Source organism: Eubalaena glacialis, chromosome 17 (assembly GCF_028564815.1).
Source record: "Eubalaena glacialis isolate mEubGla1 chromosome 17, mEubGla1.1.hap2.+ XY, whole genome shotgun sequence".
In the NCBI taxonomy this organism is placed as follows: Eukaryota; Metazoa; Chordata; class Mammalia; order Artiodactyla; family Balaenidae; genus Eubalaena; species Eubalaena glacialis.
In genome coordinates this window covers 3,294,262-3,317,397 of record NC_083732.1, presented here as the reverse complement: position 1 = coordinate 3,317,397, position 23,136 = coordinate 3,294,262, and the positions used below count along the sequence as shown (strand labels likewise).

The following is a 23,136-nucleotide window of genomic DNA, read 5'->3' as shown; positions in this document are numbered from 1 at the left end:
GAGCGCGGCGACCCGAGGGCCGAGCGGACCCGGGGACGGCAGGACCCGCGCGGGCCGGCATCACTGCACCGCCCCGCGCGTCTCCGGGCCCAGAGGTGAGCTCCGGGCTTTCGAGGCGCCGTGCTTGGGAGCGAGGACGGTGCTCCCGGGATCTCGTGTCCCTGGGGGCTCCGGGCCGCAGTCCGGGGACGGTTCCAAGGGTGGCGGATTTCGGGAACCGGGGGAAAGGCGGGCGTGCTCTCCGCCCCTGCTGGCACCCGCGGCGCGTCTGCCGGCGCGGGCGGCAGCCAGAGGCCCGTCCCCCGGGGCGGGCATCAGCGGGCCCTGGGCCCTCGGCGCCGCCGGCCTCGCGCGCTGGCTCGGGCGCGGCCAAAGTTTGCCTCCGGGGCCCAGCCGGTTCTCTCGCCCCCGCAGCCCGCAGGTGTCGCCTGTCCTCGCCCCGCAGCTGCAGCCGCCCGACATGGAGCCCCCGGTCCAGATCTTCCGCGGCGAGCCGGGCTCCACCTGCGCCCCAAGCACTTGCCTGCCCCTCAACGGCAGCGGCGGGGTCCCGGGCTGGGCCGAGCCGGACCGCAACAGCAGCGCGGGCGCCGAGGACGCGCCGCCGGAGCCCGAGCACATCTCGCCGGTCATCCCGGTCATCATCACGGCGGTCTATTCCGTGGTGTTCGTCGTGGGCCTGGTGGGCAACTCGCTGGTCATGTTCGTCATCGTCCGGTGAGCGCGGGGTCCGGGCGCCGCAGTGGCCGCAGCAGGGAGGGAAGGTCGGGCCGGCCACCAGGTCGCGCGGAGGGACGCCCGCCCGGTAACGGGGACCCCGTTCCGTCGGGCTCCGCAAAGTCTCAGAGCGTGGCCTCCTAGAAGTGAGATTTCCTGGGAGAGTTTTTGGTGCGGGACTTCGAGGTTCGCAGAGGGCGAATCCGAGCAGCCGGAGGTGTCTTGAGGATTTAGGAGTGACCCTCCCTGCCCCCCAAACCCCTACTGAAAACCGTACGGACAGGGAGAGTGCAGGGGGTGCCCCTGCAAGGGGCAAAGTCAGTGTCTCGTGGGAACGAAACTGGTCCATCTGCCTGGCCTTTTGCCTGGTTGCCTGCGCCCGTTTAGAGCACTTCGTTTTCCCCTTTGCAAATGTTTCTTTAGATAAAATTCATGCCCACCTAATGCACTGAAGATTATTCAGAACTTCCTATGGCTCGTCAGACTGGTGTTATGGTTTATGAAGCAAAGCCAGCATACTATTTAGGGTTGTTGGTATCCATACACGAGCCTTTTTAGTACTGATATGCCATCTTCTTTGTTTCGAATACCAGTGACTTTTGTACATAAACGACCTAATATTTATCTGTTAAAGTACAGCTGCTGGAGGTTTCCAAAAATTGTTTTGCTTTTTATCTCCCACGGTGAGAACTGAAGGTTTGATTTTATTGTTCTTCTGTGGATACATTGACGTCAACTTCCAGTAATAAATATCCAAATATCCGCGTATATGCTAATTTTCTGGTAAGTGAAGTGATTTCTCTTTTGGCCTCTTGCAACAAAGGAAACAAGAGAGGAAAAAAAAAATCCTAACATTGTCTGGATGCTCTTTGAGAAGTTTCCCTTCCTGGCAGACTTAATGCTCTGCAGTTGCACCTTTGAGAGTGACTACGAAGCTGAGATTCCTTTGAGAAGTTCCTGTGGAATAAAGGAAGGCTGCAAGTCACGCTGTTTAGGGACATTGAAAGGGTGAAGAACTAATTTCTCTTTATTATGAACTTTAAGAACAATATCTGCAGTAGCATGAATCTTTCAAACACCCCTTTCTCTCCGCCTCTCTCTCTCTCCCTCCCTCCCTCCCTGTCCCTCCCCCCTCCCTCCCTCCCTGTCCCTCCCCCCTCCCCCTCCTTCCCTCCCTCCCTCCCTCCTTCCCTCCCTCCCTCCCTCCCTCCCTCCCCCTCCCTCTCTCTCTCTCTCTCTCTCTCTCTCTCTCTCTCTCTCTCTCTCTCTCTCTCTGTCTCTCTCTCTGTCTCTCGGAAATGTCGGGTCTTTTATCCTCATCTGTGCTCTGAAACCGAAAACCATCATTTAAGCTTCCGAGTACATATTATAAAGCTCTTTTCACCTACAATTAGCGTCTCTAGCTTGGTAACCTTGCTTTTCATAATTGCTTATTGCATTTTACAGGACTTCTATCAGTGATTAGTACAAGATACAGAAGGAGGAATATTTTAAAAGCACATTGTTTTCCTAAGTCATTAGTAATTTTAGGGCTGCTCTCCATCAGAGGGAAGATTATAGTAACCAAAGGAAAAGAAAAGACAGCTGTATTCTAGACTATAATTAAATTTTTTAGAAGATCTTTGCTACAGCGGCCGTTGTCTTATAATAAAACATTGTTACAGAAAAAGAGGGTGCTAAGAACAAACCCACTCTGTTCCTTCTCCTACCATATTTAAGTGCTTGAGTGAAACAGATACATCTTATTGTCACTTGCATGAGCACTTGAAGCTTTGAGTTTGAGAAGGGCTTCTTAGTGGCTCTACAACTTTTTATATAGCCCTGCAGTCTAGGGTTAAAAAGAATAAAGAATCTTAAAATATATGCAAAGGGAACTCCACGGGGAGCATTAGACATGTCAGAAAGAAAGAATCATTGTAGATTGACTAGGATTTTTAATGATAAATATAAAAAAGTATAATTATAAATTGAATATATCTATTCCAAAGATATCCAAGATTAAAATTTGTGTGAAGGGGATAAATTCAGCTAAAAATACAATAGGAGTTAGAGAGTTCACATAACATCATCCATCCTCCCACCCCACTTGATAGTAAATGAAGACGGAAGAGTTCTATTCTCATCCTGGAAAGCCAACCTACTGAAACAATAGTTGGCTTAAATCTATGGCTGAGAGCATTACGGAGCATTTTGTTCAAGCTGATACAGGGTCAAAGAATTGAAAAATGAAACCTCAGAAGGAAACTTGATGGACTTGCGTTTATTTTGCTCAGGAGAAAAAAGGGCTGAAGATGGTTTGCAGCAGGCGGTGGTTTGCTCATCAGAACTCAGAACAGAACCAGAGTGTGGAATTCAAGTGCAGCTTCTGTGATTGACGTCGAGGGCTGACCAGCATCGCTTGAAAAGATGGGGGATCACTTTTGAGAGGGACATTATTTTTCTTAACGTCTTTATTGGAGTGTAATTGCTTTACAATGTTGTGTTAGTTTCTGCTGTATAACAAAGTGAATCAGCTATACGTATACCTACATCCCCATACCCCCTCCCTCTTACGTCTCCCTCCTACCCTCCCTATCCCACCCCTCTAGGTGGTCACAAAGCACCGAGCTGATCTCCCTGTGCTATGCGGCTGCTTCCCACTAGCTATCTGTTTTACATTTGGTAGTGTATATATGTCAGTGCCACTCTCTCACTTCGTCTCAGCTTACCCTTCCCCCTCCCCGTGTCGAGAAGGACGTTATTTTAAAATATTGTACATGCAAAAGAGTCCTGGTTGAGTTCTCTAGGAAGTCACTCTGGAGATGGAATTTGGACGCTTGGATGGCAGGGCAGGTGCAGGTCTGGGATGGCCAGCTCAGACCTGGGGAGAAAGTGAGGGTTGTGGAAAAAGCTTTGACTGTTTTTAGACCTGCCTTACACATAGCTTTTCCCACCTTGAACACCTGGAATGCTGTCCAGTATCTTCTGAAGATAATCTAGTATTTCAAGGCTTTTCATCATTTAATGTGTAGCAACTGCTATAATTGCCTAATGTTAGGGTACTTTAACCTTTCACTTTGAAAACCTTAAAATTTAAGCACTCCAGCCTCCCTCACCAGGCTTTGGTGTTTGTGGTCCTGGCGTAGGATGTTCTTACCTCAGCCCTTGATCCACATCCTTGGGTCCTCCCAACACCTTGGGGGTGCCCGTGATGTGACACGCAGGGCTTTGGGGTTTGTGGTCCTGGTGTAGGAAGTTCTTACCTCAGACCTTGATCCATGTCCTTAGTCCTACCAGCACCTTGGGGGTGCCCATGGTGTGACACTCCTCTCCCGGAGCTGAAGCTCCCACAGTCCGGATCAAGCCTGGATGTCCCTTGACTCCCATGGGGATTCGGTATGCTGGACCAGTCTCACCTTCTCCTTGACTTCCTTCCACATCTGCTGGGTTTCTGCCTCCATCACAGCCCCCTCTTCCCTGGTGTTCCCTAAATGCTCCTCTTTTCCAGAGCCTTCTCAGCTCTCTTTGTCCTCACTTTGCACACCCTCCGTATTAGTCAGGATTCAACCAGAAGAGCAGAACCAGTAGGGGATGTGTGTGTTGAGGGTTCATTCCAAGGAATTGGCGTACGTGATCGTGGGGCTGCCTAGGCAGGTCTGCAGCCCCGAGCGCAGGCATCAGGAGAGGCAGGCTACCCTCCCCAGGCAGAATCTCTTCTTTCTCAGGGAAGCCGCAGCCCTGTAGTTAAGGCCTTTCAACTGATTGGACCAGGCCCACCAGATCATCTAGGGTCATCTTCTTTGCTTAAGGTCAACTGATTATGGACTTTAACCACATCTACAAAACACCTTCACAGCAGCACCTTGGTAAGTGACTGAATATTCAGAGACTGTAGCCTGGCCAAGTTGGCTTGTCAAACTGACCATCACTCTCAGTGGTGTCGTCCATTCTTGTGGCCGTAACTGTCAGGGAAATTCTGACCAGTCCTAAGTCTGTGTATCTCTCTCCCACTTATTCATCCCCAGCTGCAGACTCAGCTGGCCCCCTTCCTTCTGGATGGCTCTATGTGATTATCTCGCGGGTAGCTCAGATTTCTAGACATCTGCCTGTATTAGTTTGCTAGGGCTGCCGTAACAAAGTACCACAGACTGGGTGGCTTAAACAACAAAAATGTGTTTTCTCTCAGTTCTAGAAGCTGGAAGTTCAAGATCAAGGTGTTGGCAGGTTTGGTTTCTCCTGAGGCCTCTCTCCTTGGCTTGCAGACGGCTGCCTTCTCCCTGTGTCCTCACATGTTTGTCTGTGTGGACAACATCCCTACTCTCTGTGTCCTAATGTCCTCTTTTTATAAGGACACCAGTCATGTTGGATTAGAGCCCACTCTAATGACCCCATTTTACCTTAATTTTACCTCATTTCACCTCTTTAAAGACCCTACTTTCAAATACAGTCACATTCTGAAGTACTGGGGGGTAGAACTTGAACATATGAATTGGAGGGACACAATTCAGCTCTAAACACTGCTTATCCATTTTCTGTTCTCTTTAAGAAAACACTCTTCAAGCTTCAGTCTTTATGAAGTTACGTATATATATATTTTTTCTTTTTTTTAATTTAAAGAAAAGCTTTACTCCTATAAAGGTATGTTTCTTTTTAAATTGAGTGTAAGGATAAACAAGGAAAAATTATTAGGAAAAAAATAACAGAAATCGGAAAATTATTTGGTCCTTGGTCTTAAGTGTTGCCTTTTCCTTTTCTCATTAGTTTTCATTAATACTTTGCTACCATAATAAAGACCTCTAGAGTTCAGCATTCTGCTGAATGCCCTTGGAGTAGAAGACTTTGGCTTCCCTATAATTCAGCTTGGGCGGTGTTGGAATTTGACAAAAGAGGTCACTTTGTAAGGGGCTTAGAAAAAACCAGAACCACAAAAATACTCTGGAAATTGTTCCATTTCCTGAACTCAGATTTCTTCTCCAAAGGCAGCTAACCACCGGGCATGGAGGTTGCTCCTCACGAAGGTACCTGTTCTCTGGCTCATAAATGAGGGGGCAGGGTGTTTCTTCCCCAGGCATGACGGAAGTCCCACGCGCCACTCTGCTGAGACCATCTGACTCACTCAGGCCACCTCTGAGTCAGTGGGGACCCCATGCTTGAGCTTATGCCCGTCCCGCCAAAACTGTGTGGCATAACCAATTTGGGGAAGGATGGGGGGGGGGAGCCAGTCACGGTGTCTGCTACACTGCCTGCCTCTTCTCCATGCCGGGTGACCCAGTCCTCCTGCTGTAAGTGTTGCTGTAATCACTGCAGGTGTGTGTGCAACGTATTCCAGGTTCTCTCAAATGTCACGGGAGCCGACCTTAGATAGTGTCACCAAGTGACACCTGGGGAGGTGTGAGAGGGAAGGCAGAGGTGTGTGGCTATCCAACAGTGGTCTTACCTTAGGCTTTGGGTTAAAAAAAATATGTTGTAATTTATCCTGAATCCTCTCTTTGAATCAACACCCAACATTTCCATTAAAGCAAGCATAGTAAAATAACTTCAGAAATTATTTTCAGAAGAGCCTATCATGAATTTCTGGAAGTAATTTTATTGTTTGACAAGCTCTTAAAAGAGAGAATTGGGGCTTCCCTGGTGGCACAGTGGTTGAGAATCTGCCTGCCAATGCAGGGGACATGGGTTCGAGCCCTGGTCTGGGAAGATCCCACATGCCACAGAGCAACTAGGCCCGTGAGCCACAATTACTGAGCCTGCGCGTCTGGAGCCTGTGCTCCGCAACAAGAGTGGCCACGATAGCGAGAGGCCCGTGCACCGCGATGAAGAGTGGCCCCCGCTTGCCGCAACTAGAGAAAGCCCTCGCACAGAAACGAAGACCCAACACAGCCAAAAATAAATATAAAAATAAATAAATAAAATAAATAAATAAAAATGCAATGAAATTTAAAAAAAAAAGAGAGAATTGGCTTCACTGCAACTGTTTATATGGATTAGCTAAATGGAATTATTTTCTTTGCTGTGGGACATCTGATCGCAGAAGTCCAAATCCTCACGGAGCTGTTTCAGAGAGCAGAGACTAAACGGCTGCTTAAAAAGAAGGAAAGAAAGAAAGAAAACAAAACAGGAAAAAAGAAAAGGAAAGAAAGAGAAAAAAAAAAACCAAGGTAGTGATCAGGTATAGAGCTCTTAAGCTTTAACAGACTTGGGCAAAATTGTAGTCTTCAACATTCCTTTTGGATTGTGTTGCCTTTACAGTTTTTCCCAGTGCCTGTCTTAGAGTTAGTTTCAGGAGGGACTGACTTCTCGCTGGGAGAAGGTAGCACCTCTCCATTTACCGTGTCTCCAGCTGTGTCTCTGGGGCAGCCAGCAGTGTCTTCGGGAGAACTGGGCAGTAGGCGCCTCCTTTACTCCAGATTAACCTGTGGACGCACTCAGTTGTCGCTGCCGGGGGTTGGGGGTTGAGGGTTGAGGGTGGGAGGGTGACGGGGTGCTCTGTGCTCAGCTAAAACCCTAAAATTCTACGTCCGCAGGACAGTTTCCTTTCTAAGATTTGGCTTAACATGGTTTCAGTGGTGCAAGTTTTACAGGCTTAACAAGATACCGTGTTAACAAAAGATAGTTTCAGAATAACATTCATTTATTCCTTAACAGAAAATCAGCTAATGGTTTTTTGTTTCTTTCTTTCTTTCTTTGGAGGGGATGCTGGCTTTTGTCTTAGATAAGGAAGACTGACATAAGAAGAATAGGTTTTAGGAGTGAGGCTAATATTATAAAAGGCTTATGTCTTGGTTTTTTTTTTTTAACCCACTTCACTGGCCAAGCAAGTCAGAATTTAAATGAGAAATGAGAAAAACATAAAACATGTGATGAATTGAGATACCCCAAAGGAACTGGTCTGAAGTTGAGCAGGGCAGCCTTCAGACTAAGAATGGCTGGAGTTACGAGGCTTTCACGATCGGCTGTAGCAATAGGAGCGATTTTCCAAGGTTCTGTTGAGTATTAACTCTTTTAACTTCACAACGCAACTCTAAACTGTCTCTGCTTTACTGTGTTGCTTTCCACCTACTGTAGGGGCACTTCCTTCCCGTGAGAGAGAGAGCAGGAGTGTATCCGTGTCACCTTTCTGTGGCACCCTGTGGTTCACCTTAGCTAGGTCAGTTTTCTGTATAAAAACGGAAAAATAACTTAAGAATTCTGTGTACTTCTAGGTATGCAGATAGTTGTACACTAGGAAGCAACATGTCAGTCATTTGAGATTTGTAGTTTTCTACCAGGTGTGGTTGGGCGTGATAAACACTCACCCTGTGTGCACCACCGAACGCACTAGAACATTTCTTCTGGGCCTCAGGGCCGTGACTGCAGGGAGAACGAGTAGCTTCTGGGGCCCTGGCTATTGCAGTGAAAGCATTACTTCTGCATGCGCCTTCCTCCCCTTCTCCTGCTACCCTGCAAGGACCACCTGCCAGGACCCGGTGAGATGCCTGTCCGCCCTTCTGGCTGTCCATCACTACCAGCCTGGTACCTGCAGTCACAAGGGTCAGGACTGGGAGACACGGCCCACTCCTCTGTTCTCATGAAAGCTTTTGCTCTTTGCATGTAGGAGAGTATCAGCGACCTGATACCTACGTGAATATGACTCCTTTAAAATACTATAGATTGAGGCAATTTCAAAGTCAGATCACTGGAGAAACAATGGCTGAATTTCCCTTCTTTAAAAAAAAAATTAATAAGCTACTGCCCTTGAGTAAAGAACCATAATTTCAGTAGTAAATAATCTAAAAGAATGTATAGCAAATTCATTTCATTGAGATGAACTGGAAATATCTGGAGAATTTAATGAAGCAAACTTACTATGTTTTCAGATAAGCTCTCCTGAGAATTCACATCAGTACAGCCATCACGTCTGGTTATTTTAAACATAAAATCTAGAATGCCGTGTATCTGGAAAGCATGCCCAGGAGGATGAATAAATCATGCAGGGAAAAGAGTGCCGAAACCCATCTCGCACTGTGCTGTTCTCCCACCTCTGGTTAAAAAGGGTTGCATCTTCCCAGGGGCTGTAGAACTGTCGTCCTGAGTTTGGTGTTCGGGGCCTTCAGACCTCCTGCTGCAGCTCCAGGCTTGTGGGGTAGCGGCCAGGTTCCCATGGGGCGGGAGCCTTTGATCACACTCGTTTTTCTCACCAGACCAGTGTGTGTTCAGGAGCTTTCTATTGGCCGTTAGCTATTTGCTGTATTAAAGGAGTCTCTTCAGAAAAATGGCCAGTAGGGTGTTTGTTTTTTCATTATGTTGGAGCAGTAGGTTGATGACTACTTAGAAGGCTCAGATTTTACTTCCCACTGTCTCTCAAATTTGAGGACATCACTTGCTTCCTCTTTACTGAGTTTCCTCACCTGAAAAAAAATGGGTATTGCTTATGGAAAGCCTGAAACACCATGACGTGCTGACGGCATTTGTCCATCGAGGGGTAAAATGCTAATATTTTATATTTGCATTCCCTGGACCAGGCCCCGTTTCATCTTGTCACATGTTTTCTGCCCTCATGATGCACACTAAACCACACTTATCAGAATTTTTTTCAACCTTTAGCTGCTAGAAGTAGCAGAATTCACAGAATCCCATTAGTCCTCTGATAAAATTTCTGACTCCTTAAGAAACTCTGGACTATGGTCCTGAATTCCTTTACTTATTAGGGATGGATTCCGAGAAGCACTGAGAATCATCTCTAAGGCTGCTTCCTCTTCAGAAGAAGTGGGGCTGCTGTATCTTGCAGGATTGTAGTACAGTTACTAGGACTGCGGTAGGTGATTAACGGTCACACCAACAACATAATAAGAGGGGCGGCAGCAGGATGATGACCAGGAGGGCTGGCGCGCACTGCGTCGTTATCAGGTACGAGGTCCTGTGCTGAGTAATTTGAGGCACCGGGTAAGGTAATCATCGTGACATTATTGCCAGATGACATAAAGTTCCTAAAACAGTGTCTGTCCCGTGAGTCCTCAGGCAATACTTAAAATGGTTTTTCTTCCTGGTGTTCAAGGTTCTCTGTGGCCTGACACCCCTTTTCCCATCCCAAGCAGCCTCCCATCACCCCCAGCAGGACCCGTGGCCCTGAATGAGACCCTAGCCAGCAAACCTCCGTGTCCAAATCCTTCTCAAAGTGCACGAGCCTATCCAGGTTCTGCCTGCCTTGAAATGTGTCCTGATCTCTTCACTACACAGCGAACTTCCCCTCTGTCTACTTCTCTAGTTCACATCATGACTTTGGCTCGATTAGTTTGAAAGACCCTGGGGGCAGGGTCTGTATAAACTTCTTGTTCAGTGGGCTCCGTGCCCAGTGTATTGCTGCGTGTGGGGCAGGCATTGAGACGGGCGGAAATGATGACAAGACGAGTCTGGGGAAGGCGCAGGAGCGTGACTGAAGAGGGGGAGAGGATGTCAGGCTGGTGGACCAGGGCGGGTAAGAGCCGCAAGTAACCGGAATCCGCAGAACCGAACCGCCTCTGTGTTTAAAGATGTATGGTGATTAGCCGTCAAGATTATGGCTTTATTATGCTGCCCCGAAGCTAAAAAGCAGCTCCTGATTAAAGAAGCTTCATTTAAATTAAAAGAGAAACACTGGGGCAGTGCACCCCAGTAGCAAGGGACGGTAATGATCCAAGAGTGACGTCTCCACCTGCATTGTCTGCGCCCAGCAGGTTCAGGGCAGGACGGGAAGCCGTGCGGCTGCAGGGTCACAGGGTCAGTGCTCCTCCTGCCGTCGCCTCACTTTTCTCGTGCAAGTGCCACGCTCTCCCAGAATCTCCACCTGGTGACGCTGGTTCCCAAGAGCCCTGCAGGTAACTTTGTTCCCCTCGCTGTCACACGAGCGTGTACGGCTGCCAGTTCAGCAGCCACGCCACCCCCAAGTCCCTGTGAAGAGAACCACGCTAAGAAGGTCTTGAGTCAGCGTGCGATGGGGAGCGCTGTCCGCTCGCGGGGACACCATCCGTGACGTTGCCCCGCGATGACGTCCTCACGGCTGGCGCCCTGGGCTCCCTGCTGAGCCCTCTTCCTGGCCGGCTCTCCACCTCCCACCGTCGTTTGCAGGCTTGCAACATGGACAAGTTCAGCGGGGACAGCGCGCAGACTTTGCTCTTTTAATGCCATGTGCTCCTGCGGCCTGGACGCTGAAAAGTGCAGCCACGCGCCGCCAGCCCACCTCCAGCCGCTCCACACAAGCCAAGAATTCCCACTCACATGGGGCCATTTTACTTGAAATACTTGCAACTTCTTAGAAAGCGGTGTGGATGGAACGGAGAATCATTTCCTATCTGATCGCAGTGAGAAAGCTTACTTGTTTGTTTTCACCAGCAGACACACAGTGACTGAAAGAACTCACTGCTATTTTGCTTTGGTTCAATGCAAACAATACCCAGGGGGGCTCAACCAGACTGTCTTTGGGGGTGGGGTCTTTTAATCCCGTGGCCACTGGATGCAGTCCAGTGTAGCGCATAAAAGACTGTCAATAGCTATGCGGTGAGCCCATAGTCTGCTACTTTTAATTATACGTGTTTAGTTCTCCCTTTCAGTGTTGTAGGCTTGGAAGCATGTGTCTTCCAGAACCCTGGAGGAGGGGCCGTGCCCTGCTGCCTCCTCCACATCCTCCCACTGAGCCCCTGCCTCTGCTGACACTAGAAAAATCACTTTACTCACCTGAGTCTACTTTCTTCAGCGATATTAGAGAAAAGACCTAAATCTCCTGGGCAACTCGAAGGGCAGTTGTTGTGAGAATCAAATAGGATACATGGAAGTCAAAATTTGGGGCTTTGTAAATTATCAAGTGCTGGGGAGATGTAAAAATGCAGGGATGAAGTCAAACCACGGGGTTTGAATTCCTGCAGTGCCTTTTATAACCGTATTACTTTGAGAAAGGTACAGAACTCCAGCGATTCTCAGTGGCCTCATTTCTAGAGTAGGAATGCTGGTACCTACCACACAGAGTCACCGTGAGGACTACGTGGGATAAAGCACGTGGAATGTACAGCAGAGTCTGACACAGGGAGTGTTTTGAAGTAAATGGTTATTACCATTATTGTCATTAACGCGATCCACCTCAGTGCTGTGACGTTGGATGTTGGTGGATGCAGGTGGGTACAGGAGGAGGGTGCAGGCATCTCTCTACGTCACTGGCAGATGCCTGTAGCCCTTGGGGTGGTAACAGCGGTAGCTCCAGCATGAAGGATCTGGGCAGAGCTTGTTTCTCGGGAAGCATGGACTTTTGCTACAATTGGTATAATTACAATCTGTGTAATTCGTAGACATCTCTGTTGTAGCTAGTCATCTCTCTTATTCTGAGATTTGATGACAGGATTTGAACTCTTTATAAGTTCAAGCCTGAAGCAGTTTCACACATCTAATTATTAAAAATATTTTTGAAAAGCTCAGAGCAAGTTATTATTCAGCATTTTATTGCTACTTAAAAAATGCATATTCTGTTTTATTGTAACTCATGTATCATTCCATTCATGGTCTTCTAGCAGTTAAGGTCCCAAGCTTCATTTTTACTATTATCTTTCATATTCAAGCTGAAATGGGTAAATACAACCAGGGATGTTAACTAGAAACTACGTTCCCCTCTGCTTCCTGTGGTAACTGGTGGCTTCCACCCACACAAGAGCAGGGGACAGGGTTGGAGACATGAAGTAAATTACACCTAGCCTCCAAATCAGGTGCTTTCCCTTAGTTGTCTCAGGAACTCCATGAGATGTGTTATGTTTCCTATTCTATAGTTGGGAAACGGAAGCTCAGGGTTTTCAGTGATCTCTCCAAAGTCTGTCAGTTGGAGGGAAAACTAAGGATTAGAACCCAGGTCCACCTAAATGTATGAGGCAGAGAACATCAGTCTAACTTCGTAAAGAAAGAGGAGAATATCAGGTCACAAAACACGAGAGCAGAAGTCAGAGCTGTTGCCAACTCAAGTCTTTGCTAGTGTCAGGGATTGAAAGAGTAGGAGCCTGGCTTGTTAGATGCATTTTTCAAACATAAAACCATATTTTTAAGCAGACGGTATTTGAACAGATAGCATTTATTCATTAGAAACACTTGACTCTACCCTCCTACACCATTGGTGGGAATGTAAATTGGTGCAGCTACTATGGAGAACAGTATGGAGGTTCCTTAAAAAACTAAAAATAGAACTACCATATGATCCTGCAATCCCACTCCTGGACATATATCCAGAGAAAACTCTAATTTGAAAAGATACATTCACCTTAATGTTCATAGCAGCGCTATTTACAATAACCAGGACGTGGAAGCAACCTAGGTGTCCGTTGACAGATGAATGGATAAAGAAGATGTGGTGTATATATACAATGGAATTTACCCAGCCATAAAAAAAATGAAATAATGCCAAAGTGAGAGAGTGGCATGGACTTACATACACTACCAAATGTAAAATAGCTAGTGGGAAGCAGCCGCATAGCACGGGGAGATCAGCTCGGTGCTTTGTGACCACCTAGAGGGGTGGGATAGGGAGGGTGGGAGGGAGACGCAAGAGGGAGGGGATATGGGGATATGTGTATACGTATAGCTGATTTACTTTGCGATACAGCAGAAACTAACGCACCATTGTAAAGCAATTATACTCCAATAAAGATGTTTTTAAAAAAATGAAATAACGCCATTTACAGCAACACGGATGGACCTAGAGATTATCATACTAAGCAGAGTAACTCAGAAAGAGAAAGACATATATCATATGATACCACTTATATGTGGAATCTAAAAAAATGATATAAATGAACTTATTTACAAAACAGAAACAGAGTCACAGACATAGAAAACAAATGTATGGTTACCAAAGGGGAAGTGGGAGGAGGGATAAATTAGGAGTTTGGGATTAACGGATACACACTACTGTATATAAAATAGGTAATCCACAAGGACCTACTGTATAGCACAGAGAACTATACTCAGTATTTTGTAATAACCTATAATGGCAAAGAATCTGAAAAAGAATACATAGATATATGTGTATTGATATATAGGTGTAACTGAATCACTTTGCTGTACACCTGAAACTAAGACAATATTGTAAATTAACTATACTTCAATTTAAAACATGGTTTAAAAAAAAAGAAACATTTGGCTCTGTCTCAGGAAATGCACTCACTTAGTTATCTGTGCCTTTAAAAGCCTGTGCTCAGAGTCTTGGGCATATACATTCAATCACTTTCTAAAACTTATGGGCCATTTAATAATATTTGAGTAAAAAATGTAAAAGCAAAACATATTTTAGAATAAACTCCTCGCTCTCCAGATTAAGGCACTGTTTAGTTAACAGAGCATCAAAACGGAGGCCAAGAGATACTGACTTGGGTACCAGTGTTCACAATGCCTTCATCCAAGCACAGGCAGGAAGAGGAAACAGGCAAGGAGACTGGTGCCGGGGTGGGACCCTGAGTGCAGTGTGATCCTGTGTGTCGGGTATTTTGAGTCAGGTTGTCTCCTGCCTTTATCTCGTGTCCTGTCAGTTCGGTTTTATTGTCCTTGTTTCATGGGACCTGAAACTCAGAAAAGTCGTACACTGAGTTCAGACTCAGGACTGGCTGACTTCAGACCGCAGTGCCTGCAAAAGGGGAGACGAGGCTGTTCTGTCACCACCTGTCACAGAAGTGTCATGTGGAAGTTTATGTATTGAACAGCACACAGTGATCAATAAATACCACTGATATTGACTTTATAGCCAAAGTAGAAGTAGTTTTCCATAACTGGCTCCTTACAAAGAACCTTTAATTAAAGTCAAGGCCCTAACATTGAAGTCTGGCTCCTTGTAGGTACATGGGACATGGCTGAATTAATTGTGATTAGGTTCACAAATGTGAGGTGTGTAGAAAGTAATTAATATACGGATTTTCCCAACATATTTTAGCATTTGGCCTCAGAAAACCCGCTGATGTAATTTGGTACATTTCATGCCCTGTAGATCTCTAAGGAAGTGTTCTCTAAGTAAAACAATCTTCTTAATTCAGTTTTAGTAGAAAATGGAATTGTTCTAAGCTTCATGTTAAAACTGAAAGAAATAATTTGGGCTTAAAGGCAATATTTCTGACCTATTTTGAAATTTTCTGTTCCCTCAATTGGAAAATGAAACACATTGTGTGTTTTATAAATCTCTCAAGATGAAAGTAAAGGAAAACAGATTTCTTTCTCACCTACCATACCAGATTATGTTTTATGCTATACTGTGTATAAGGGAAGAACTCAGCCTGCTTTTTTTACATAATGCATTTAAAATGAAAAGCTATTGGGACACTGGTAGACAAAAATCAACACTTAGTTGTGTTGTAGTCAGTGAAATTGAATGTATTTAAAACTAAAAACCATTTTAAAAGACATAATTACAAAGAGTGATTTCTCAAAGTAAAGTTGGGTAAACCTTCCTCAAGGAAAAGTTGGGTAGGTTTTATCTTTGTTTTACACAGTGAAAAACAATAAAGCATTAAAAAATGAACAAAGCCAAGCAGTCCTGGGTAGGATTAAAATGAATTGTCAGTCACAAAATAAAGACCTGTATCACACACAAGTCTGTTGAAAAGATCTATATGTATGTTCATCTGTCTGTCTATTCTCGTTTCTTTACCCTTTTAAAATTAAATAGATTTTGGAACAAAGCACTAGAATAAAAGCTAAATAAAGTCAGAAAGTTTGCCCATTTTTCTACTACCCCTAATGTCTAGAACAGTCCTTTTACGTATTAGAGGATAAATACGTAAAGAATAAGTGAATGAAAAACAAATTCAATAACCCAGCGGCACATTTACATCATGGGTATGACGTGACGATGGAGAGAAATAATCTTGTTTCTTGCCTTTTAGGTACACAAAGATGAAGACAGCAACCAACATCTATATATTTAACCTGGCTTTGGCAGATGCTTTGGTTACCACGACCATGCCCTTCCAGAGCACGGTCTATCTGATGAACTCCTGGCCCTTTGGGGATGTGCTGTGCAAGATCGTCATCTCCATCGACTACTACAACATGTTCACCAGCATCTTCACCTTGACCATGATGAGCGTGGACCGATACATCGCTGTGTGCCACCCGGTCAAGGCTCTCGACTTCCGCACACCCCTGAAGGCAAAGATCATCAACATCTGTATTTGGATCCTGTCTTCATCTGTTGGCATCTCTGCCATAGTCCTTGGAGGAACCAAAGTCAGGGAAGGTAAGGGCAGCTTTTTAAATTTCATTTAAAAAATGTTTATTTTATCATTGTTCATAAGAGAAATAATTTTTTGTTGAAGTAGAGTTGATTTACAATGTTGTGTCAGTTTCAGGTGTTCAGCAAAGTGATTCGGTTAAATCATTTCATTTTTTAGAATGTAACTTCTAATTACACAAACTCTTAATTTGGGAGTGAGTAGGACACATATCTAGAAGAAAAGACAAATGCCAATTGAAATATAATGCTAAATCCACGGAAGATGAGAAATAAAACAGTTTTGTGTTCCTTTCCACATCTAAACACAGGATGGGATAATGGCATGACCGGAACACAGACACCCAACCTATCCCCTATTCAGAAAGTGCTTATTGGAATCTGGAGGGGTGGGGATGAAATAAGGAACCACAGTCGTGTGGAATTTTAAAATACAATTTGTTGCATCCTGGCGATTCTAAGATACACCTCCTCACTCCTCTTCTTTCTCCCTAAAAAGCACCCTAAGTCATTAGAGTCATGCTGGCTATTTACTCTTTTTCCTTAGGGGTTAATCTCCAGGCCACTATCATAGCAGCTTCATTTGGGTGTAGCCCATTCAAAATTAGGTTCACAGATGGGTGGTAGTACAGAGAAGCAAAGCCATCAGATTTTGGACTCGTTACTTTTTACCCCATGCAAACAGGACATTTGATGTTTTCCCTGTATTTCTAGGACAGTGGTTCTGACCCTGGGACGTGTGTTCGAATCACCTGGGTACGTTAGAAAATACTGCTGCCTGGTCCCACTCTGGAGGGTCCGGTTTAATTGACCTGAGGCACAGTTGGGGTGTCAAGATTTTTAAGATCTCCCCAGGTGACTCTGACCTGTAGCCAAGGTGAGAACTACTGCTCTAGGAGCTTAACTTTACTTGTAGAAGATAAAGCTGTGAAAATATCTTTGGTCTTAATAGAAATTCATTGGGGGTAGGGGAGCAGAACGATCACTTCGGACTTTATAAATGCTATTTATTGCTTTAGCAGTTGTCTAAATGCTCCAGTTTATTTTGGAGGTTCAGGACACCTGTGAGTACAGATAAGTAGGGACTTTCCAGGTCCGCAGTGAAAAGGCAGGTGCTAAAATCATAGCTTATCCTGCATGGTACACATTTTTAAATGAAGCATAATCTTTTTCCTCTTAAACTACAAAATGAGTTTACAGCATAAGCACTGCAAGTGTTAAGCTATAATACTTGGTACCTTTTAAGAAAAGCCAAACTTTACCAGAGAAGCACTTTAAAATATGATTAATTACACACAGGATTTTGTTTCTTCATACACACAACACATGAAATAAAATTGCAGGAAACTCTTCTGAGCCCTAGGGGTTGGTGCGTAATAACTTAGATTCAAGAGGAGGTGCTGCGTATGTACTGTGAGGGTGAGAACAATGGGCTAAATAACAAAAGAAGATGGATGATTTTTTCCCAGGGCAAACAAAGAATTGATTTTTACAGTTATACTTGTGAACAGTTATGTTATACTTGTCGACGTAACCACTACTCCTGTAATCATTGTCAGAAAATGACATTCTAGAAGAAATGGATTTCAGTTTGGTTTTTGAAAGGAAATGAAGATAGATGTGGGTTTTCCAGGAAGGAGGTGCTGGAGATGGAGGAGTGCAGATGCAATGGAAGAAAAGATCCCCCAGTGTCAGCAGAAGATTAGTGTGTGTGGCAAAACTAATAGAGGAAGAAATGAGAGAAGAGTAGTCATGTAGGAGGGCTCCATCCTTTCCGTGTGTCTTTTATTTTGTGAAGCATGCTTTGTTTATGTGATGAAAGATTGTCTCCAGACCGGCTAGTGTGCTCAATTTGGAGTGTGCTTCACACTGCATGTCAAGACTCCTGGGTGACCAAGAAGAGAACTTTAGGTGATCTCCACACACTGTATCAGAGCTGATTGGCATTGGCTTTTTTTTTTTTTTTGGCTGTGTTGGGTCTTCACTGCTGCGCGTGGGCTTTCTCTAGTTGCGGCGAGCGGGGGCTACTCTTCGTTGCGGTGAGTGGGCTTCTCATCGCGGTGGCTTCTTTTGTTGTGGAGCACGGGCTCTAGGCGCACTGGCTCAGTAGTTGTGGCTCATGGGCTCAGCGGTTGTGGCGCACGGGCTTAGTTGCTCCGCAGCATGTGGGATCTTCCCGGACCAGGGCTCGAACCCATGTCCCCTGCACTGGCAGGTGAATTCTTAACCACTGCGCCACCAGGGAAGCCCCTGGTCTGCTGCTCTCGAGTGAGATGTTTTGTGTATATCTGTCGAGTTCATTTTATTTTTAATGTTTTCAAGTCTGCCATTTCTTTACTGATTTTCTATGTGGATAATCTACCCGTTGTTGAAAGTGGGATATTGTAGTCCCCTGCTATTATTGTATCGCTGTCTATGCTTCCCTTCAGTTCTGTTTATATATACTTTATATATTTAGGTGCTCCAATGTTGGGTGCATATATATTTACAATTGTTTATCCTCTTGATGAATTGACCCTTTTATCATTATATAAAATCGCCTCTTGTGACAGCTTTTAACTCAAAGTCTGTTTTGTCTGATGTAAGTATAGCTAGCTACTCCTGCTCTCTTTTGGTTTCCATTTTCACTGAATATCTTTTTCTGTCCCTTCACTTTCAGCCTATATATGTCTTTAAAGATAAAGATGCACTCTTTTTCCTGAAGTCAAACATTTAATAAAAATGGGTGCTTGGACTTGGATTTCCTTGGTGGTTGCCTCAGTACTCTCCTTTCTCCTTGTAGGTATAAGTTCAGCTTCATGGACATTCCCGAGGATATTTACAACTCTATCACTGGATGTTTTCCAAAGTCTTGTAGTTGATTATTTCACCCATTCATTTAATGTTTTTTGAGCTCCTACTACATGCAAGAGGAAGCTGATCCTCAGAGTTAAAAGATGTCTCCAAATTATAAACATCAGCCCTTACGTTGCCTTGCTTATCTTAACAGGTTACTCTTCCATAATAACTCCTGTACTGAGTCCATATTTTCAAGGGTTTCCTTGTGGTATTAATTTGTTTATTTAGCAAATTATTCTCCTCAAACACCATATATTCCTGCCTCCCTATGTGGCAGGGACTGAATATTATTCAAGGTGGATTGGGTACCTACCCTAAGGTAGTTTACATTCTGGATGGAGAGAAAAACGTTAGGAAAGGCAACACATTATTACAGAAGAGCTTCTGTCTGGTTTCTGTCTAGTGGTCTTATTTCCATAAACACTAAAGCAAAAAATAAGAGAGATGCTTGTTTGTTTCTTGGAGTCTTCCTAGTAATGGAACTTTGGACAATGGCTTTTTTAGGGAATCAAAAATTACAAGTTATTCTGCGAGCTTTCATTTACTATTGAAAGGTTTGATATGGTATTTAGTCGATAGAAAATGACTCTAAGATAGTCATCTCTATTAATTGGCCAAAATGATTATACTCTTTGTGTTTTAAAGTATGTCTAATCGAAATTCTAAGATTTTGTTTTACTAAGGGATATATGATTAAGGGCACATGAAGATGTTTTAGAAAACACTACTAATAGAGCCGTTTCACTATTTGAAAAATATTCTTATACTATTTTTGAAGTGGATTTTCCAGTGTCAGAAGAAAATATTTTCAGTCTAAAAATTATAACTTAGTATTGTTCATGATTCCTTTACCTGTAAAGAAGAATCAGGACAAAGAGAGTTTAGCCTGCTCTGTGCTCAGTGGCTGATGCTTGGGGAAAAGGGAGCCTGGGAGTGGTGAGCGGGCCCCCAGTGGAAGTTCTGTATTATAAAATGTTCTTATCCTGGGTCTCTGCTCTTTCTAATATTATGGTCACTCCAAAGAGAATACTGTCCAGCAAAGAGAAGCAGAGCAAATAAAGCCATTTTCTAAGTAATCCTATAAACGTAGTCGTTTTACCTGTTACATAGTCAATGTTGGCAAAAGTAAAAAATGTGTCTGATTTATGAATTTCCTTGATAATGACGATGACGGTGATTCTCTTCCTCCTTTCTCTCCCCCGCCACTTCTATTCTCTTCTCCTCCTTTTCGTCCTCCTCCTTCTCTTTCTTCTTCAAAAGTTTACTCATGTTTCAACAATGCTCTCAATCACAATGACCACCATCGGTTCCATTAAATCACAACAGCTGGGTCATATTTAGACAAATTTTGTTTAAATTTTTATCGACCCACATAGTGATTTCTTGTAAACCACTTAATGTTTTTTGAACAAGTTGGCTTTTGTTAAATTGAATGGCTAGATTTGAAATATTTAATCATTTATTACAAATAGATACTAGCTTTTATTGTCAGAGCCTTTGATCTGGGAGAATTGTTAATGTATGGAAATGCAAATAAGTACTCATGCTATAAATGAACAGTTTAGCTCTTCTGAAAATCATCCGCGTCACACCATTCCACAACGAGATAATTCGTATTGCTGGCTAATCGTATTTATTCTGTAGCATTGTGTTTGTTAGCAGTGAATGGTGACCCTCTGGCTTCATTGTTCTATGTGCAAAGATAGCATGGTTAATATGCATGGCATTCATTCCTAACTGGTGATGTGCTTCAGGTAATAGCGTCTCACCATAATTGGACCTTTGCAACCGAAGGCATTAAAACTCACATATTTAAAACCCTTGGCAGCCACGGCGCTAACAGTTGTTGTTGCTTTTGTGGTTTTGCTTTGTCACCTCCTCCAGACATGGATGTCGTCGAGTGCTCCTTGCAGTTCCCGGACGACGACTACTCCTGGTGGGACCTCTTCATGAAGATCTGTGTCTTCGTCTTTGCCTTTGTGATCCCCGTCCTCATCATCATCGTCTGCTACACCCTCATGATCCTGCGCTTAAAAAGCGTCCGGCTCCTTTCCGGCTCCCGAGAGAAAGACCGCAACCTCCGTCGCATCACCAGGCTTGTCCTGGTGGTGGTGGCGGTCTTCGTCATCTGCTGGACCCCCATCCACATTTTCATCCTTGTGGAGGCTCTGGGGAGCAGCTCCTACAGCACGGCTGCGCTCTCCAGCTATTACTTCTGTATCGCCTTAGGCTACACCAACAGCAGCCTGAACCCCATTCTCTATGCCTTTCTCGATGAAAACTTCAAGCGGTGTTTCAGGGACTTCTGCTTTCCCATTAAGATGAGGATGGAGCGCCAGAACACTGACAGAGTCAGAAATACCGTTCAGGATCCTGCTCACCTGAGGGATGCTGATGGGATGAATAAACCAGTATGACTAGTCGTGGAGATGTCTTCCTGTAGTTCTCCAGGTAGAGAGGAGTTCAACGATCTAGGTTTAACTCAGATTACTACTGCAGTCTGAGATGGAAGGGCAGCAGTTTTAACAAACTTTTAGAAATCTCATGGTCCGAGGTGGTGAGATGCAGGCTGCATTAGCGACCCAGGTCCGTGGAGACATCAAGGCTGTGGGGACAGAGCGCAGGAGGTCTGAGCGAGCAGATGCAGCCCCTGTCTAGGGAGGGGAAGCGAGGCTGACTCCCAGTTCCTTTGAGGGACAAAGAAACGAGCCTTTTCCTTCTGGTTGCCTAGATTTAGTTCAGGACCCATCTGCTGTGACCTTCTTATGCAACGTGGTGTCAAAAGTTCTGTTTAGGAAAAAAGAAAAGAAAAATAAAGTGGTTTCAGAGCTTAGCGGGCATCCAATCCAGACGCTTAACACTGACAGCAGCACCCTCATTAAGAAGGAAAACCGTGACCAGGGCCCGTGCCCAGCTCGCTTAACGCCGTGTGGACACACATCTCCTGTGGCTGCGTGGTGAGGAGTTCGGCTTAAGACACCCACACCCGGGGTGTCTGCTGTTCATGTGTAGTAGAAAATTGTCCTGATGTTTACAAAGTCATTTAAACCTGCAAAAGGTGGTTGTCGTTTAACCTCTTGAAAACTATGGTTTGTTTGTTTTTAGCATGCTATTCAGATAAATAACCTCATGATAAAGCATGCCCTGATGTCAAGAGACACAAAGTGGTTTAAATACCACCAACGATACATATAGTTTCATCTGTAAATAATAGCGTACGTACAAATAAGGAATGGGCTTGCCAAGTGGTTTCCCGAGGGCACGCTGATGAGATCCCGAGTCGTTCAGGGTTGATGCCGAGATACTTTGCTGCTGCATAAGCGTCTGTCTGGGAATCGGTCACGGCGCCATGACTCCCTGAGCGCCCGTTAGCCCTGTAATGGGTGTTCTGAGCCCAGAACTCATGTGCTAATGAATCAGGAAATATTTAACTCGCTCCCAGGTTGTAGCCTTGGCAGAATCTAGCTTATAAGCAGCATCTCTTTATGAATATATCGCTGTTACCAGATTCTCTCTCTTCATGGAAGGAGGACGTCTTGCTCATGTAAATCTTGGGGTACTATTTCGTGGCTTTCAGCGAGAAGTAAAATTGATCCTAATTGTGGGCTGAATGAGGACATCATGTCACTCGTGGTGCTTGGGCATACCTGGCACCATGTCGCATGAGGAGCACACCTGCTGAGGAAAATGCCAACGGGCAGCACATTTAGGGTAATTCCGCTAAAACTTCCAGATGACATATAAATTCCTCTTTCTTTCCCCTGAAACGTATGGTTTCAAGGTAATGGCTTTTTCTGCGATTTGCCTGGGCAGAAGAAAGGGCTAATTTAGAAATAACACCCATCTCTTCTTTAAGCCTGTATGTTATTAGGGCAGCATCCTGTGGAATTTATAGGAAAATCAAATGTATAGACTATATAACTACCGACATCACTACATCGATAAGTTCTGTTCACTGAGTACTTTCTCTCTTGTGTGTGTACTCTCTCCTTTTGGAAACATACCTTGCATGGAAGAGTTTGTACGTGGTTTCAGAATTTTACTGTGATGATGTCTGTCTACTTTGCAGATTTTCATGGCACCTAGCACAGCTGAGTGAAGGCAGTGGGGCAAGGTTTTCCCTGATGAAAATGAAGTGCTCTTTTGAGCATTTCTTACGTTTCATTGATTTTCTTAGGTGTCCTTGTATGCTTATAACTAAAAGTACATAGGAATGGCTTAAATACTGGTTGACATTCACCCCATGGTTAAATATTTTGGCCATCATACGGGAGGGGTATTTAAATGGAGGGTTCCAGGAACAAACCTTGCTGATGTGGGAAATATGACAATCTCTTTAAATTCACACTCCACATGCCCTCATAGCATCTTGCCATTACTGCAGTCTAAAGGTTAGCCTG

General features: G+C 44.6%; 1 protein-coding gene across 1 annotated transcript; it reads left to right on the top strand.

Moving 5' to 3' along the window:
- The first annotated feature begins 460 nt into the window (after positions 1 to 460).
- On the top strand, positions 461 to 21,153 carry OPRK1 (opioid receptor kappa 1). The gene is made up of 3 exons (XM_061171349.1): positions 461 to 717; positions 15,552 to 15,904; positions 20,621 to 21,153. The coding sequence occupies exons 1-3, from the start codon at positions 461 to 463 to the stop codon at positions 21,151 to 21,153; spliced, it is 1,143 nt and encodes a 380-aa protein (XP_061027332.1).
- Positions 21,154 to 23,136: the final 1,983 nt, after the last annotated feature.